Source organism: Falco cherrug, chromosome 2 (assembly GCF_023634085.1).
Source record: "Falco cherrug isolate bFalChe1 chromosome 2, bFalChe1.pri, whole genome shotgun sequence".
In the NCBI taxonomy this organism is placed as follows: domain Eukaryota; kingdom Metazoa; phylum Chordata; class Aves; order Falconiformes; family Falconidae; genus Falco; species Falco cherrug.
In genome coordinates, this window is record NC_073698.1 from 92663932 (window position 1) to 92683020 (window position 19089).

At 43.3% G+C, this 19089-nt stretch overlaps 1 protein-coding gene across 1 annotated transcript in view; it reads right to left on the reverse strand.

Annotated features, from left to right (window-relative positions):
• Nucleotides 1-5237: 5237 nt before the first annotated feature.
• Nucleotides 5238-19089, reverse strand: part of REPS2 (RALBP1 associated Eps domain containing 2) — a 103642-nt gene continuing 89790 nt past the window's right edge. The window contains exons 16-19 of the mRNA XM_055702050.1: nucleotides 16714-16797; nucleotides 13965-14110; nucleotides 11778-11883; nucleotides 5238-10037 (exon numbers count right to left, since the gene is read on the reverse strand). Coding sequence (XP_055558025.1) covers nucleotides 9969-10037; nucleotides 11778-11883; nucleotides 13965-14110; nucleotides 16714-16797 — 405 coding nt within the window. The 3' untranslated portion in view covers nucleotides 5238-9968. The remainder of the gene's footprint in view (nucleotides 10038-11777; nucleotides 11884-13964; nucleotides 14111-16713; nucleotides 16798-19089) is intronic.

The window sequence follows — 19089 nt, forward strand, 5'->3', positions numbered from 1 at the left end:
TTCACTCAACTTGGACAACAAAGAGAGACCAGTCTTTCTCAGCGCTGTGGCTACTGTGACCTGCAGAATTACTGCTTCAGCACCTGCCTACAGCAAACTTAACACGCGCAGCAAGCGAATTCACGTTCCCTTTCATGTCACCCACTTCCCATTGTATTAGAAGATGTATAATAAAACTATTGACGCAAAACAACAGCTACTAACACATACATCTAGGTTGAGGATTAACATAAATAACTTGTGCCCTTCTAACAGATGAGAGGATTATATGGTATCCTATTGTGTAGAGAGTAAATAATCAACCTGATTTCTTTCAGACAAAAGCTAAATTTGAGGCCTGAATTATTACTTCTTCCCTAATGATAAAAGACAGCTGCATAAGGCAAAATGTGCAGTGATGTCTGAGCACAAAAATTAGAGCAACTCTCAAAAGGCTTTGCAAAATTCAAAGAGGAGCAATAAATACTCCTATTTAAGGGAAATAAAAATTGAGATATTTATTAATTTTATTAGAACTGATTTTGATATCTCACTCCTCTCCTGCCTTTGATCCCGCTGCTTCTTCTTGAGACTAAATAGATCAGACTGTTAATGAGACACTTCAGGATGTAAAATTACCTGCAAAATTGTCCTTCTCCCTGGGAGCTTCCCAAGCCCAGGCTCAGTTACCATTACCATAAGCCGCAGAGCAATTCCTGAGCTTGGGATTTGCATTCTCAGGAGATGCACACAGTGATGCTGTTATACCTGAGGGAGCAGAAATCAAAATGCATGAGGTCAGAGGACAATTTTTATCGGTCTGAAAAGACACCGATTTTTCAGGGAGATACAGGCTCTCCTCTCCAGCTCATGCAGAAACTTTTCCATGCAGTTCCTGAGAAATGCAGAGTTACAGAGCATACCTGCTGTGGGGCAGGGCGGCTCACACACGCTTCTGATGGTTTAAAATAAAATTATGATTTTAAAATGATGCCTTAGGTTTGATGCAAACATCGAGAAAAGAGAGTGAGAGACAGAGACTCACACCTTCTTTTACTGACTTGTACAGTGTTATTTACAAATTCTCAGTCTACTAGGATGATCCCACCCTTCCAGGATGCCAGCTGCTGTTTGCAGGACTGCCAGATAGAGGAGGGGAAAAAAAAAAAAAAAGTATAAACTTCTAGTTGTCATGATGCTGTATTTTACAGAGTCACTGCTTTAGAAACGAGATGACAACAAACTGGCTTCAGTTTTGGCTACCCTAGTTTAAGAAAACAATAAAAGGAAGGAGAAAAGGCCCAGAGAGAGAGAGGCAGCAAAACCAACCAGAGACAAAGAAATGTCTGGAAAAAGACAGACTGAATTCCTCTGTCTATACTGGAGAAAAAAAACCACAGAAAATTATAAAAAAAAAAAAAAAAAAAAAGGCAAATGGAGAAGTAAAGCAGAAACTTCTGTAAATACATTTGTATAGAGGTTATACTGCTGAGCGTGATTACAGGTATTACTCTGTCTCAGTTCACAGAAGACAAAAATTGCTGTGGTCTAAAGTGAAGCGGATACTGGTCTCGAGCAGACTGCAGCAATCCATGCTTCAGGATTCAGAGATGCCAGAAGAAACACCAGCACATCAGCCAAGGCAGTGATCATCCAAAGTCTATTTACTGAACCATTTTTGACAACTTTCGGATTCTTCCCTTTTCCTGCAACACTTTTTGGCACTGCCCAATGTCAAAGTGACATCCAGGCTGAGATAGGCCAACCTGGAGCAACAGCTATGTGTGTGCTGTGTTAGTGTTGCTGTTAGTCTCAAATGTTATTTCTGTAACTTTTCCCGAACTCTATCAAGCACCCTTGGGTTTCTGTGCTCAATGTTTGAGCCCAGTGCAGGTTTTCACAGACCATTTCAATATCCAGATTGCAAACCTGCAAGCTCATGAAATGAACTGCACCCAGCCCATATGTCATGAAGAGGTCCCTGTGCATCATCACCCGCACCCAAAGCCACTCCAGAATCAACCAAACCACAGCAAAGTTGTAAGCCCAACCATACATTTGTAGGCAACAGCAAAAGCACGCCGAGTCCCTTGGGCTGTGGGTTGAGAGCAGGACCAGCCACTAAGCACCTGTGCTCTGTTCAGTCTTTCCAGTTTGCGCAAACCCAAGCAACTGCAGGGTGCCAAACTTAGAAATCAAGGCAAAGGAGAAAAAAACTATGGTTGAGGATTCAACCCATTAAAATATGCATTAAGCTAAGTTAGCTTCATAACTAAGGTGGGAAAAGTCACACTGCATTTTTCTTCCTCCAAACAGAGCTCACCCACGGTGGTAAAACTCAGAGCAGGAGGAAGACACTGCTGGGCTGCCTCTGCGGCCCTTCCGCCTGCTACACCTGGCACAAACACCCAGTACCTGTCTCACTCTGCCATAGCCCCACGGGCCCTTAGCGGCCAGCTCTAATTGGAGCATGATACACCTGCAGCAGGCTTAAAAATATGTGTTACTATTTGCGCTAATGCAAGTGGAGTAAATAGGTTAGGGTGACCCATGAAGGCCAGCTCCAAATCAGAGCCCCCTGAAAGTCCTGGGATACCTGGATCGAAGTTCCCAATGGAGGATTTTGCAGTAAGGAATGCAGAAAGTGCAGCCCTGAAGAGGCACCTTCTGAGTTACACAATCACCCAGATATTTGGAAAACAATCAAAGAATCAAAGCAACAGCTTTTTTTTGTTTGTTTGTTTGTGTTTGCCATGTGGTATGGTACTAAGCACTGGAAACAATATTTTTGCCAAGGGGAGCTCTTTCAATCCGAGGAAACATTTTAGCTGATAGCTTCAAGTGACCAGCGATGCTGGCAGCACTGGTTTCTTTAGCATCCAAGCTGAGACACCCAAAAAGGAGTTTCTTTTCTGTTGGTAAAGAATAGTGCCTCCCAACACGGCCATCCCCAAGGGCTAATTACTTTTGGAAGTGCACACCTCCATCACCCAAGGTGAAGACTCTGAAGGGAAATTGCTGTTAGAACTCATTAATGAAACAGGAAGCCATTATTTCTCATTGAGTATACAGTGTCCTTTAGAAACAGCACAGGGCTGGGAAACAAGACCCAGCTGAGATCATGTGCTGGCTTTTTCCTCTCAGATAAGAGCATGAAAACCGTAGTAAACAAAGCATGCTCTGTATTGGTCTGCCAAACACCGGTATTGCTGGCTTAACGCACCCTGAACCTGCGACAGACAGCATCAGCTACCGAATTCTTTACGTGACCTTGGAAGGGAATAGCTGGTGTATCAAGTGGCAGCCCTACATCCAAGCCTCCTGCCTGGCACAGCTTTTGTAGGCACATTACTGGTGTGGGGGGGGGGGTGGTGGTGGTGGAGCAAGGTACACTGACTTCCCTGCTACTTCAGAAGCACGGTTACTTTTCTTGAGCCATGTCTTCCCTCCATCGTGGTCCCACCAGAGCTGACACAGTGCTTCCTTCTCCGCTTCCCTCCTTGCTGGGCTCTGCGTGCCATTTGCTGTCACAGGGCTGGGCACACCATCACTGCTCCGCTACTGCTCATCCCCACAGGGTGAGGGCATCCTGTAGCAGACAGATGTTACCTGCATGTTTGCCAGCTGCTATATCCATGCTCCATCAAAGACCACAGCACAGTGATAAGTAACTTCCCTACTTGAACCGAAGATGGGAAGTAAAAAAATGAGGTTTCTTGTGGGAGTAGCCTAGCTAATAAAGAACCCCCTCTCCCTTCTCCCTCCAAAACCAGGTAAGATGTAATACATAGCCTTGGTCTTGTCTAGCTCATCACATTTCTGATGCATAAAGCATCCTCAAAATGTCCTCAAATAAGACAGTCTTCCTACCTTGTGCTATTTAAGTTAACAATCAATAAATGTGAGCCAATTCAGGATCTAACTGGGAATACCAACTGGGCATTTAGCTGGGATAACAGAGCTAATGCCACTGCTTCCAGACAGGTCCCTACAACTGTGGTCGCTGAGGGGATACTGGGGACTTGAGAGCCTGCTGCAAGCTGACCTCACGTACCCAAGCCCCCCCCCACTCCAAGATGCATTTGTTTTGAGGGCACACTGTGCCCAAGGGGCTGGTGGGGGAGGTGAAACAGGAGGGAGCAATGAGACCACCAGGTAAAAGAGCGATTCAGCTATGGGCTACAAATGGCCAGGGATCTTGTCCATTTGTTAATTCTCTTTTATTCCGCTTTGCCACAGAAGCCATGTAAGCATCCCATCTAAGCGGGCATGCCTGTGAAGAGGCACTACCTTAAAAACAGCAGAAAGACAACAAAGGACTTTTGAAGCTTCTCTTATTTTTCCTTCCCACTTCCACTAAGAACTTTTTTTCTAGAGCAGGAAGATGCATCTTTTAAAGACAGATTATTGGGAACGTGAATTTAAATATGGAGTGCCAATCTAGATCTGCATGAAGGCACCCCAGAGTACCATCTAATGGTAAAAACTAAGAATGGAGGAGCCATCTAAATCCATCCCGCTTCCGATGCAGAAGAGCTCCCTACAGGATATTTACAAGTTTTTAACACCTTGGCCTTGTGCCTCACGTGCACCAGAGACATATTTTTAGGGCAATAAAACATCGCTTGTCATGGTTTAATGCTATATTTACTACTAATTATTTCCTCTTATAAAGCTCTGCTCTTTGGATAGCTGTGACATAGTTCTTAAAAAAATCAGACTAGTTAAAGAGAAGTACCCAGGCCCCTCCAGCTGCGTGCCCACCAAGGCCAGCCATTCCATGTTCCTTTTCCCAGATTAACTTCAGCTCTTGCAGTTGACAAGTGGCCAAACCCACTGACGATGGGGGTGCTGGGGGCAACAGCTGGAGTCCTCCTGCTGCTCCTGCCTGGGCACCCTCCGACCAAGGGTCTGCTGGAGGCTGGAAAGGGCGCTCCCTTCATGGCGGTGCCATCCAGGGTAGAAAAGGGTGAGCTTCCTCGGCCTTAACCACAGAGCTAAGTCCGAATTCTGTCAAAGTGAGGCCTGACAAAGTAAAAATGAAGTTCTGACTTAAGTGAAGCCTGAGGAAATATGATTTCACTTTACATGTCTCTGTCTCTCTCTCGTACACACAACTCCAACCTAAGTGATTTCATCTTCCATGGCAGAAGGTCAGCCATTTCAACGCTGTTTTTTTTCCACAGCGAGTCACAGTTTCTGCTCTCCTGGCAGATCTGCACAATCGACATCCTAAATAAACCACAAAAGCAAGGCAATTTGAAGTTATTGGACGCTTTTATTTTAATGCAGCACCCAGCTCCATATCACATACATTTTCCAAAATTAGATGGGCATAGTATAGAACACTATACATTTTGCAGCTTACCACGTGGACAGTCTGCAGCTGTGAAAACAAATTGCTTAAATCTGGCTATCTACTTTTTAAAGTTAAAATTCAAATATATAATAGCCTCAGGGTACTTTTTTTTAGATTAACAATGATAATGCTTGCAATACAATTTTTTTTATATCAAAGAAACATTAACAGAGTAAAACATAATGCATATGTTCACAGCACATTACCATGAAGATAACTGAAAAAAGCTTCAAAATACATCGTCTCTTCTCAAACATACTATACCACTTAGGATCTGGGGTTTTTTTCCTGAAAAAATACTTTTACTCTTTAGTCAATAAAATATGTGGCTTCATGAGCCCATGTATTTTCTTGTCAAGGACCGTGTGTGCTGAAGGGATGGTGCTGGAGAGCAGACACCCCTCATTCCCTGGCTAGCAACTTCTACCAGCTCTCCTTCTCCTGATCTAGAAGCTCAGCTGGCAGAAAGCAGCTTATACACCACCAAAAGGCAATTTTCTTGTCATGCTCATCCTAAATGCTCACCATGAAGGGTTCCCATGTCCCAACCATGCCTTTGGGGTCATTTTACCATGCAAGCTGTCACCACCCCACGCTGGTTAGCCCTGGCAGTGTCAAGCTGGGACTGTGAATGATAGCTAAACAAGTTCCTCTCCCTGATCTCGGAATTCTGTATCCACCAGCAAAACTACTGCCATGCACGTAAAAATAGTTTGGAGATAGTATTTTGAGTTAAAAAGGATATTCACCAACTTACCAATAACAAGGCTGAATCTACTCATCGCTGACATTTTTGCTACATCACCAAAACTGTCTGGAAGAGAGAGCTGAGAACTGTCTGGAAAGAGGTGCTAATGTTTCCACTGCATACTAGTATAACATTAATAACCAGAAGAAGGACATTGATTATTAAGAATTAATGTTTGTTCCCAGAGAGTTTGTTTAGAGGAATGCCTCTGAAATGAATGGAAGCTGTTTGCCTTGCATAATTACCAGGTCATTATTTATATTTAAAGGCTCACATAAAAATGGCTTGATCTATAAAGGCAACCAGTCACTACACTTAGCTGGGAATTCTTCTTTTCGACCACTGAATTACCATGTACTGAAACATGTATTTCAAACAAAGGTATCAGGTGATATGAACATTAACAGATCCATAGAGAAATGCATGATCAAAAGGAAGACACATGAGTGCACACTCACACAGACACAGAGGAAGATTCTTATCTGCTCTGCCTAGTCTTGGCCCGCAGACAAAAGTATTTAATTGTCCAAACCAGAATAGCTGCAGGAAATTGAAGACTGAGCAACGGGCATCAGGCTCACGGTCAGCGCATCCTCTCACATGCAAGGAAGCTGTGCTCCAGCTCCTGTTCCCAGTTACCCTGTCTTGCTGGGGATGTTCTGCTCTGCATAAATACCTACAAGAAACCATGCACTGAGGAGAGCGAGACCTCATGCATGGGAAGCTGCTCTAGCTCCTCGGTCAGGCTGTAAGCTGGGATAAGCAGATCCTAGTTGCTGTTCTCAGTCAGGCATGTCAGGGGCTTAAAGTTGATTGCTCTCCTGTCACTCAAGAAAGTGCCCTGAACACTGAGCAAACTGCCTGTGAGCTCTCCCCTTCTGACCAGCTGGTGTGCCTTGGGTCTAGGAGCATCTCCCATCCAAAGCTTCAGAAAGTAAAGGTTTCTGCAAGAAATGACGACTTTGCTGTACCCACATTTTTCCAAAGGAAGAATTATTTTTTGACAAAGTTTGTGATACTGCATTTAGATGTGAATTCTGTCCAGCCAGGTTCTGTTGATAGTACTCATGTGCATAGCTGCATGGAGCAATTGCCAGAAGCACTGCCTATAGCTTCACGATGCCCTCTCCTCTCCTCTCCCTCTGAAAATGCTAACAGACTCCCAAAATCAGACACATTTTTTCATTTTGCATGGGCTATCATGAATGCTTAAGTACTGAGACATACAGAAGAGTAACTTCCTGCATCATATGTATAACACACCGACATTTCTCCTTGAATATTTCGCTTTACTCTCTATGTGCAGTAGTGTATCATCATAGCTGACATTTCACCAAACAGAATATAAATCAACTCACAGTGCAGGCCTTGAAGTGGGACATTTGAAGCCCAGTGGGGCATTTGATTGCAACCCTGAAAATGCAGGGATGGTTAAAATTTTTAATTTATTAAGTCCAGTGGTAGAGTAACAACTGAGTAAGTATTTCATTGTTGGCTAACCAAGTATCCTAATTGCCAGTGAATGAAACCCCCTCCCTGTACGTTAGAAGGGAGACATTTGAAAAAGACATAAAGCAGACTTTTCCACTCTTCTTTTGAACAGCATCTGTTCCATGAATAACAAATGGGGGATTATTCTAAAGGAAGCTCCTATAAAACATGAAAAAATTCTCCACTGCCTTCAAAATGCAAATGTGCATGCCCCTCTGTCATCATTGAAAAACTGTCCTTGGAAAATCACTATAAAATAAAAAGCAAATGTGCCATATGATTATTTCCTATTGAATAGTAGGGGCTTATTAACCAAATGACAATGTAAGAACTAAAAAGCAAACAGAGCAAGCACTTAACCTCATTAAAATCTCAGGAATTACTCAAGTGTTATGAACATATGAAATAAATGATTGTAACTTCTGAACAGTTCCACTACTAGCAAGAAGGCAGCAGCTCTTTTGCAGCTTCCCAGAAAAGTCTGCAGTTGCTGCATTTTGTCACTGACCTGGAATGACCGCCTGACCCCAACTATGCAACAGTCACACAAAAGAAGTCTCAAATCCAGAGAAACGGTTGTTACTTGGTGACAGTGATTTAGTTGAATCAAACCCAATGCATTACAAAAACAGATTTGTAGTAACAGTTCTGCAAATACTTATTGTCACCTTCAGACTTCTGGATCCATGTCCCACACCCGTATCTCTTTCAGAAAAAGCGGCCCGTTTCCTCATCACTTTGAACATTCCTATTGATGTCTGCCTTATCTCTCAACAAAACTTTTGGCTGATCTGGTATTCTCAGATATCTCACTGCAGCCACTCCATAATACACCCAGAAGGGAGGCTACCCAGCTGCTTCAAATCTGCTTCTCCTTCCTCCCAGCCCCAGGGCCACCCTCTAGCTACAGGGAGAAAGCATCACACCAACAACAGTAAAAAAACTGTTTCACCACTTCTGCAAGGCAAACGCGTACAGTCAAATTAGGTCAGTGAACAACAGGATATGAACACGTGCAGCGTCATGGTTAAGATGGATAACAGGCAGGTGACCCTCCCTTGCAGTGAGGCACACACCATATCCATGGTGGGAGCAGGGCTGGCATCGTTATGTCTGAAGTTGCCCAATCTAAGAAGACTAGCCCAAGAAAAAAGAGCAACATTAGTTAGCAAGCTTCCATTGTGAGAACTGAGACCGAAGCCAACGACCACTGCTTCCACAGAAAAATCCCTATAGGATCCAGTTGGCCTTGGATCAGACCCAGGTTAAAAACTAATCTTTGTTTCTTCATTTAGAAAATAGATGGATGAGCATTAGCAGCTTTATCCTATCAGCAGCAGTCTCCAGTGAGGTGCAAAGGAACCTTAATGAAAGCCTGTTGAAGGCAATTATTTCCATCACACGTTTTATAACCTCATATATAGCACTTTTGCTATCTTTCTTCTTTTGGAAGTACAGTTCTTGTACACCTTCTTACAACAAATCAGCAGCTATTAAGACAACAAAGCAGACTAATATAAATGTACACAGAACAGCTCTTATAAAAATGCCCTGAAAGCATTTTTAACCTCTTGTTAGAAATACGCTGTTGTTTAAAGGAAAAAAGCTGTAAACCAGTGATCTCAAACACAGTAAAAGTATGCAGAGACACTGGCAGTTGCAAGCAAGTGATCAAACACTGGTGATATGAAAGGTATAGCTCAAAAACCATTTTCTTTTTTTGTAATTTCCAAAATAATTAGATTTTAGTATTTTTTTACTGTTCTTTCTTATTATTTGAACTTATAAAATACAAGTTCTGTAAGATTAAAATATATCCATGATTGCATAATAAACAGTACTAAGAAAATAATTATCTGGCATGCGATTGCGGATAGACTCTGTATGTCTAATGAGCTTTATTCCTGTAATACATTAAACCCACAGGTACTCCACCGTGATATAATCCTACAGGAATCAGTAACATCCAGAAGGCCATCTCAGAAGATGAGGTTTATATTTAAGTAAGAATTCAGGAATTCTGTACCTCCTAATGATTGGGGCAGGAGGTGCTGCCAGAACACATATAAATCAGGAATTCTTTACATAAATAAAACACTCTCAGGTTATTCATTTCAGTGGTAGACTGCATTTACACATCAGCCTGGGAAGAGGGAGGAAAGGCGGCAAAGCATCCTCCCATGCAGAAATATCCAGCAGTCAGCTATTTGTTTTCTGTACCTCCTTCACCTGCAAAAAGGCAAATGCGTGCAGCAGGGTGAAGGGAGACCCAACAAGCCGGTCCTTCCCACCACCGCAGCCAAACCCCTGCTCAGCTGCACCGCGCTCCTCTCCTTGCATGGCTGTCAGGACCCGCGCTCCGCTCTCACTGCTGCACGGCGGTGCGGGAAGTCACAAGACGGTGACTGGACGTAGCTGCTCCAGCTGTGTTTCCAAGGCAATTCGTTCCTTGTGAACCTCCTGCAGGAGGGAGAGATGTGCTGTAGCTTTTGGGATGCTCATATGCACCACCCTGCTCTGGTGGAGAGCAGCCAGGCAGACCACTGGCACCGACTGGAGGCTCGGGGCTCTGCTGTTTAAATAACTCTCCTTGAGGTCTCAAAACATCCCACCGATGCCCTACGACCACCCCACACAGCTGTCCACTGTCTCCTTACAGCAAGGCAATATAGAGGCTCAAGCACTTGCTTCGGTGATCATGGAGAGGAGTCATCCCCTGGCCAGTGGAACAGCCTGGGATGCAATGGAGCCATTTTTACCAAAGTAAATCAGGTTATTTTGAAATCACGTTTCCCTCAAAACTGCTTATTGAGAAATTTTGGTTGACACAACCAACCTCTTTCCTTTTGGGAATGAACAACACTTAGCCTTTCTAAGATGACACAGGCTTTGCAATCTACCTCTTCGGCAGCTGTGGCAGGAAGATTACCAGTCTCAGATGGAAGCTAACTGTGAGGGCTTTGGGGATCACTGATTCTGGAAAAGTCCTTCCTGGTCTCGAGGCTGCCCCCGTCTCGCTGACCTCCCGTCAAAGGGCTCCCTGGCCAGTGTGGGAGCCAGGCTGCCCTGCGACTCCTCCAGGCTTTGGTACCCCATTTAGAAGGCAGGCTCAGCCCCCTGCCACGGGAGTGCACTTGAACACTCCCTGTGCCTCGGTGAAAGCTGTGCCTGAGGGGTACCCCTCAAGTCTTCTGGTCTCCATAAAACCAGCAAAGCTCTGCTCCCATCAGAAAGCTTCTAGGCAGCATATGACTTGAAGGACAAGTTCAGTTTTCTGCTCCTGTGTGAACTTAGGCAAATCCCTGTCCTTCCGTGCTTCTCTCACCCTGCTGTAAAATACAGGTAACAGTACTGGCCTGCTTTGTGAAGGTCAGGGAGTTTAAGCATGCTGAAGGTCGCGCATGGAAGCAAGTAAGACCTGAGCTAAGGAATGATGGCAATGTGCTGTCATGAAAAGCTTCCATCTCCATGCTTATCTCAACTGCTGTCCTCCATTTTGATGATTCCAGTGCAGAGCATCTACCCTGCATCCCCCTCATGGGACTCTTGAAAAGCAGTTAAGAATTGCATCAAGCAAAACTGAACATCCATCAAACTTTCACCTTGACTAGAGAAAAAGTGCAACTGGGGGTTCACCTCCCCTTCCACACAACTGCATTCATAATATACAAGGAAGAAAAAAGCTGTAGCAGATGAAAAACTGAAGTCTGTACTACCTTTGGACTAAGACAACAGAAAAATGAGAACTGGTATTTGTAAGAAAACAGCTCCTTGAGAACATGTTAAAAGACAAGTCAGCAGACATAAAGAATCAGTGTTAGATGTTCGTGCAAAGCATGGTTTAGCCAGTCCATGCATACCAAACGCCTGACTCCAGGAGACTGTTACGTAGCACAACTGATCAGAAGACAAGTTACGCTTGAGTTGCTCTCCTGCACTAGGTGACACCGTATTACCAAACTTTTCAGAAAGACAAAGTTCACCGTTTAGACTAACTGCCAGTGGAGCCATAGGCCCACTCGTTAGCACTTTTCCCAGAAAGCCTCATCCTACCCACATGTACAGTACAGTTATTCCCTTCCAGAAAGCAGGAATTAATGCAGTAGGTCTCATCTGAGAGGATGAACAAGACTCTCTGCTGGCGGTGACACATAACCGATTGAAGGGAGCTTTGTCACTAATTTTCAATGCACTCCTTACCTTCAGCTGCTGCTGGAGCTCACTGTTCAACCTGGCGAGCACAGCATTGGCTTCTTTGTTTTTTCGTATAGCGGTCTGAATAGCCCTTTTCTGCTTGGAAGACTGTCTGCCAGACAGATAAAATACAAAACATTTCAATTAAGAGCCCCAACAGTGGCTGATGCCAGAAGATCAGCCATCCATTTTGCACGTCTGTACTCTGTACACACTGGACTACACTTCAAAGACAAGGTACAAACTACAGTTAAGAAAAAAAAAAAAAAGCTAACACTGAAATGAGATGGCTGAATCGGGTAGACTATTTGAAAGTAGAACAGCCAGACTTGTTAACCTAAATGACAGAAACATTTTAGGCTGTCTCAATTATTTAAAAATCACTGCACTCTGATTCAGCTTAAGAATAATCCCTGCATAGCTGTGCTTATTGCAGCATCTTTGCATTAGCTGTTTTCAGACACTTGTAAATGAGTTTTAAAGATTCAGGAGTGGTTAACAGAAAATACAAAAAGCATTCTATGTGGAGAGAAAGGACATCTGCATGAAAATACCATCTCAGATTTTTTGGGCCACTGCTGATTCTGATGTGTCTTTACTTCAAAAAGTAATCTTTCTGTCATTCAAAGCAGTCATTTCCACCAAAACCATCTGATGTCACAAACAGGAAGAGGTAGATGCCTTATGGACTTTCCTCATCTCTCTTGCTGTTTACATAAAAGATTTATCTCCTATTATTATTATTACTCTATAGCCCATGGTAGCTAATCTGGAGGAAATTAGTTAGGCAAACAGTGACAAAAAGAGACAGTTCTGTACATAAGGACCAATCTATTCTGCGAAACAGGTAACAACAGGAAAAAGGAAATAAAATACAGAAAATACTGGCCGAATACGCGAGCCTTTTTCCAAATAGCTTATTTTAAAGTCTTACGTGAAGCATCAAGAGCTCTTTAATGACAAATTTGATCTAAACCAGATGCCCTATTTAAAGAAGGTCCACAGTGGTACATAGTCCCCATTAGCTCTTCTCTCTACAGGGCTGATGGCACTGATCTTTGCAACAGAATCTGTTTTGCAGCACAGACAGGTCTTTATGCTGTTATCTTCCAGTGAACTGTCAGTTTTCTGCTTCACAATTTTGCTTCTAAGTACTCTCCATAGGCTATAAAGCAACAAACGATAGGAAAAACTAAAAAGCAGGGTGATATACCTCTGTGGTCATGTAAACATTTTAGAAAAGATATAGACAAGGCAGTATTAAGTTGAGATGCTAACAAATGCTGTTATCTTTCTTTGAACCTCTATGGAATATGTACTCCCAAAGCACAAAAATAGCACTTTAAGAGCATCCTAGGAGTCTCACTACTTATTCTAATCTCCAATTATGCAGCACAGATTCAATCCACTGATAAACAGTTTGCCAAGAACTGCTCAACTGATTTGGGCAGCTTGGTTTTGTTTCAGACTGAATCAGACAACCTTGCAAGGCTTTGGGCGAAGGCGGGCTATAATGTTGGCACACTGTTTCAGTGGAGGGAGATGTATAGACCCAACAGGGCTCCAAGTGCCTTTGCTTACAATTTGTACAGTCCCTTCTCCGCTGCCACTAAATAAATACATAGTGAAATCTCTACAAGCCTTTGCTGCTGTCAGTTTCAACAGCTGTATTTCTGACAGCAAACACCACAGCCTGGGTTTGGCAGTTACTGGATTATCACAAGTGGTCTATGGCTCAGATCATACCAGTGGCAAGATCATTTCCAACCTGCCTTGTGATGATGCAACATCAAGCATCTTGTGACTCTATTTCCTACATTTTTATCTGGTCATATCTGTCCACATGAATGAGCAAAATTCCAGAAGATATGTGCAAGGCAAAAGCATGCACCCATGGATCTAAAAGGAGTTGTGTTACAGATGCTGGCTGAACAGCTAGGCCCGCTCTTCAGACATGTCTACCAGACACAGAGGCAGAACACCTTTGAAGAGGCTATCAATCAAGTATTTCCAACTTACACAGTCACTACAGACTTAAGTCTGCATTTGAAAAGACAGATGTAGATTTCAGAGACCTGTATCTTGTGAAGCATTCTCAAAACCAGAACTATTAAGCACAAAGTCACACAAAGAGCAAACCCTGCCACACCAGATCTCACGGTGCAGCCTGGTATGCTTGGTACAGGTTTTTACTTTTGGACTGGGAGGTGAGGCTTGACTGCTGGCAGGGAAGAAGTCACATTTATAGTGGGAGAAAGCTCGGGAGTCTCCAGCCCCTGCGCCTCTGTCCGGAGCTTCCTGCGAGCAGGTTTGGAGGGTGGCTGAGCGAGAACAACCTCCTGCAAGGGGGAAGTACAGCAACATTAAGTCAGGCCATATGCATCCCATCATTAGGCTGGGGAGTACTTGTGACATAGAAATTGCTGACAGCTGGCCTAAGATTTCATAATTTAAAGAGGTACAGAATTCAGATTTGGTAATAGCTTCTCAGGTTTCTGACTCTGACAAAAGGAACAATAACTCCTGCAACCCCTTAATGAATGAAATTATTATATTGGTGGTTTGCCTTCATCGGGATGAAAAGCTCCTCAGAACTGGATTGTACAGCTCTGTGTGCATTTGTGGGGGGTGGGGGAGTGCAGACGGAGGGGTATAAATACATATACTAGCCCCTGGTTGACCCAAAAGCATTAAAACCAAAACAAGATTTGTTTTTAATTATGCTCAGTTGGTAAGAATCAATAACCAATCACTTGCATGCCAACTTACTCCCTCGCCCATCTGGCTCTCCCTTCTCCCCTCCTCCCTTACATGAACCAACGCTGAAAACAGGTTAAAAAGACAAACGTATAAACCTATCCATGCAAAATGAACATGTTGGAAATGTAGGAGGCCAGTTAATTCTCTTGATAAGCTGCATGAAAGAAATAATCTGTTTTGTAGGTAAAAGAATGTCTTGGATTTTTATGACTTCAGTGGCAAGAAGTGTTTTCATTATTTTAAATTAAGACATCCCTTCTTTTGCAATGAGAAGTAGTTTTAATGCCTTATAGCTGTTTTAAATCTGAAATATAAATATATCCTTTTCAGTGTATTTTATTATTAGATCTCTCTTATTCATGAATGAGAAAGTTAAAACTCAAAAAGATGAAGTGAATTGATAAAGGTCATACATTTAGTGTCACAGTCAAGACCAGAGACCAAATTTTATTATCACTTGCACAGTGCCCGTTTTACTGGGCCAGACTATCTTCCCGATTGTATTTTGGCCAAATGTCAATAACATAAGAAAAAAACCCACCACCAAACAAATAAGGAAGCATTCAATGACCCAGCAATCGTAACAAAAAACCCAGCACTGTAGTAAGCTGCGCAACTCAGCAGAAGAGACTATTATGAGTGACACAGAATGAAACCAACTAAGACCACCAATGCTTAGTATTAGAGGGATTACAATTATTAGAGGAATTTAAATAATAAGGAAACAAGAGGTTTCAACACTAAAAAGCAGTTCTGCCGTTACTGAAAAAAAGAATAATCTAAACATATTATGAGATCTTTTGATCAGGATATCAGCACATCAGTGCTGCACAGCTCTCAGATCATACCATGCTCTGAAATCCTACGCTTATGTGCAGCTCTTTGCAAACACACAACGTAGGTCAAGTGAGGAACTGGCATGTGCCTTGTACAACTATAAACTGGTGGGATGACAAATGCACAATCCTAGTCTTGGCACCTCGAAGTGCCAAAATCCTATGAAATCCTCTTCCATTTCAAATGCAATATTGGAAAAAACGATCCAATACCTAAAAGCAGAGCCCTCTGCAGGGGCTCTCTGGCTGGCTGCTGTTGCAGCAGGCTTTGGAAGGTGGGTCAGCACTGCACCAACCACCTGGCCTGCACCAACCACACCCCATAGCCTGGTGCTTCTATGCGTTTTGGGGATCCAGGTGGGACAAGGGTGAACATGAAGTAGGTGGACCACAAGGATTTCATCTCCCCAGCAGGGCTGCAAAGCAGAGCGAGGAAGAAGCAGGGCCAGGCTAGATGCAGCACGTCATGAGCACAAGCGGAGCAAGGACACTGTTCAGAAAGACCTATCACATATAGCAAATGACACCGGACATCTGTTTGCGCTCCCTGTTAGGGTAAGAAGTGTGATGATGCTCCCTGGGCAAGGTATATACTACATACAGCACCTGCCAACAGTTCTTGGCTGGGCTGAGCAAAGGTCTTGCAGATGCTCCCTGGCTGCAGGAGGGACTGGAGCGGTAAGGATCTGCATTTCCCCCCTGTCAAAACCTGTTCTGGCTGGGGCTGGTGGAAGGAGGCAGTGGGAGCATGATCAGGAGCGGGGAAATGCTCACAGCCACTACTAAGGCCACTCCATCCCTAAGCAAGGCCCTTTGACAAGCGCCACTGCAATTTTAGTGCTTACTTTATACAAATGGTATGTTCATACAAAAAAAAATACTAGAAACTGCACAATCTTGAGCAGATCTTTCCCAGCCTATGTGCCTTTAGTGGCAGATCCCGACCTCTAGCAAACAGGTGTGTTTACATCAAACCCGAATCCTCAGTAACTGGAAGCAAGAAGTGCGTCACCATTTGGAAGAATTACAATGAGACAGGGGTCGAGTACAATCAAGCTCTTTTTTGTCTTCCCTAAGGCTCCACAAGCCCCTATTGATTTGAAACAAATGGCAAGCTGCCTCTCTCAAAGCACATGCATCAATGTGTATATACTAAGACCTTTCTTAATGATTTATCTGAGCTGATGTCACACGCAATCCCAGTTCTCTCTAGCGTCTTGACCTCCAGAGAAGGTAAACATGTAAAAACGTAACCCTAACCCCCTGTTTAATTGCTTTAAAACTTAACACAACCGCATTTGTTGATGAAGGCAAATCACAATGGTACAAATGTGTGCAGGTCTCACCTTTTTTGCTGAACTGTTCTCTTCTGCCTGTGATGGGGGTCTACTCATCTGAGGATGCAATTCAACCTCAGATGGCTGCTCTGTCTGCAACAACAAATCAGACATTGCTACACCCAGAAAACGACTACCAGTCACATACAATAAAATCAATGAAAGGAAATGTTATACACAAAAGAAAAGTTACTTTAACAATTCAACGGTAGGGGAAATGGACATCTAGAGTGACAGCTAAATGGATGACATGTGTCTTTTCCAGATTTTTAATGAAACAGTTTTCTTGCATTTTATTGTGCTAGGAAAACAAGAGAAAAGTTTTCCTGTGAAGAGTTAGGAACCATGTCTCTGAATGCAAATGACATAGTACCCAGAATTTCTTCTAGAGTTACCCTTTTGGCCTAAATACTCAGAGGAAGGCTAAGGGGGGTGGTGGATAAAAGCTAGAAAGATCTCTGATGCGCCCTATCACCTTATTATCTCCTGAAGCCAATTAAAATTCATTGGAGTAAGCCTCTGCCTTTGAAGTTTGTAAGGTTGGAGTGAGAAAATCTGAATTATACCACAAATTCCACTAAAGTTACTGAAAACACAAGTCATAAAAGAAGCCAAGTAAGTCTTCCCTCTTCCTGTCTCATGTTTCAAACGGAAACTGAGCTGAACACTCACCACACAGGTCTGCCCTTCAACAAACCAAAACACCCACCACCCAGTATATCCGACCAAGCAGCAAATTAAAACAGAGGGCTAATCCGTTGCTTTGCCTCTCCTGAAATCTTTCTGCATCTTTCAATTTGCTTCACCAGGACAGGGCATGGCACATCAGCAAGGGAAGGGCGGCAGGACTTGGAACCGCCTGTCCCCAGGCACGTGACAGCAAACATGGTGTAAACACAACACGGCTGTTTTCTGTCTGGAAGGTACGGGCTTGATTCTCCAAGACGGAGAAGGCTGGCAGGAGCAGGAGGTTGAGGGCACTGGCAGATGGCCTCTTCTCCTCTTTCCCACTTCTGCCAAGCTAGAACAATGCTGACAATGGCCCCCAGGCAGGGCAGGCAACCTCCCATCCTGCTCCCTCCTGAAAAAAGGCTTGTTTCCACACAGGTGAAAGCTTGCATTTAAAATCAAGTTCAATGCAAAACCTCAAACTTTCAAGGAGCCAGGATTTTAGCCACAACAGTAGCAACAGTGACTTGTCACACACTGAGGAACCTAATTTGCTATTGCCACGAGGTTTCTGCACAGGCCCATCAAGCTCTGTAGCAGTCACAAGTTTCCCACTGCTTAACCACAAGTTAAAAAAAAATGAGAGAAAGCACAGAACCTGGTATAAAAAGGAGGAACTTTTTCATAGCACTTCCATGTCTTCTGTAACAGACATAATAAGAGCTGTACACAAACTTGCAGGGGAAATGTGGTTCTGTCAGGCTACTCCTGTTCTCCAACCATAATGTCTTGTACACGTGCACAGAGGAGGAAGATGTGGGATTTTTTTTTTTTTAAAACGCACATGAAACCCTTAAGGAGAGGAGGAAAAGGTGTTTGGCTGACAAGATCCCTCTCCTCCCCTCTTCCAAGTATGCTACATCTGCAGCGTAACCTCATGTTTAAAACCAAAAACAACCCACCCTGTAATTTTCCCATATTTGAATAACAGTATCTCAAATACTTGGATTTTAATAACTATTGGATACTAACATTTGAATTCTAGAAGGCTTTTCATGGGTTGAATTCCTCCTTCTGTCTGTAACTGTAGACTTCTGGTACAAATGGAAAAGTGAAATGAAAAAAGCAATCTCGTTTTCTGTCTACAAAAATCAAAGATGTTTAAAAGTCTATTTAATGCAACACAGCGTTTCTTTATCAGCAAGCTGAATAGCCCACAACCTCCCTGATTTCTACAACCACTTTTTATGTATTTGAAAGCAAAGAAGGCTCAAAGCACTGGTAACAGTAGCCTGGCAAAGTCCATGAGGCTTTAATGAATGATTTGGGGATAGCAAAGCTCAAATACTCCACAGAACTGCATGATAAATTCGGGCCCAAACCACATCACTTTGGCAAATCATTCATTTAGGGACAGCAACAGTAAATACAGTTTTGCAGAGAGCCACGTAATACACATACTATAAACTCCTCATGGTACAGCTTTGCTGCACAACACAGAGATGACAGAGGTGTAGGAGAGCCAGCTCTTAATGACCCTTCTTGGACAGGGAGCATTAGAAAGTCCCCTAACCTCGCCAGGCGGGCACCTTCTGGTACTCACATTCTTGTTGGAGTCTATGCTAAACCTTCCATAAAAAGCAATATATTAACTTATTCCACAGAATGAAAAAGACCAACCCCATATTCTTTATGCATAGATAAAAATCCAGCTTT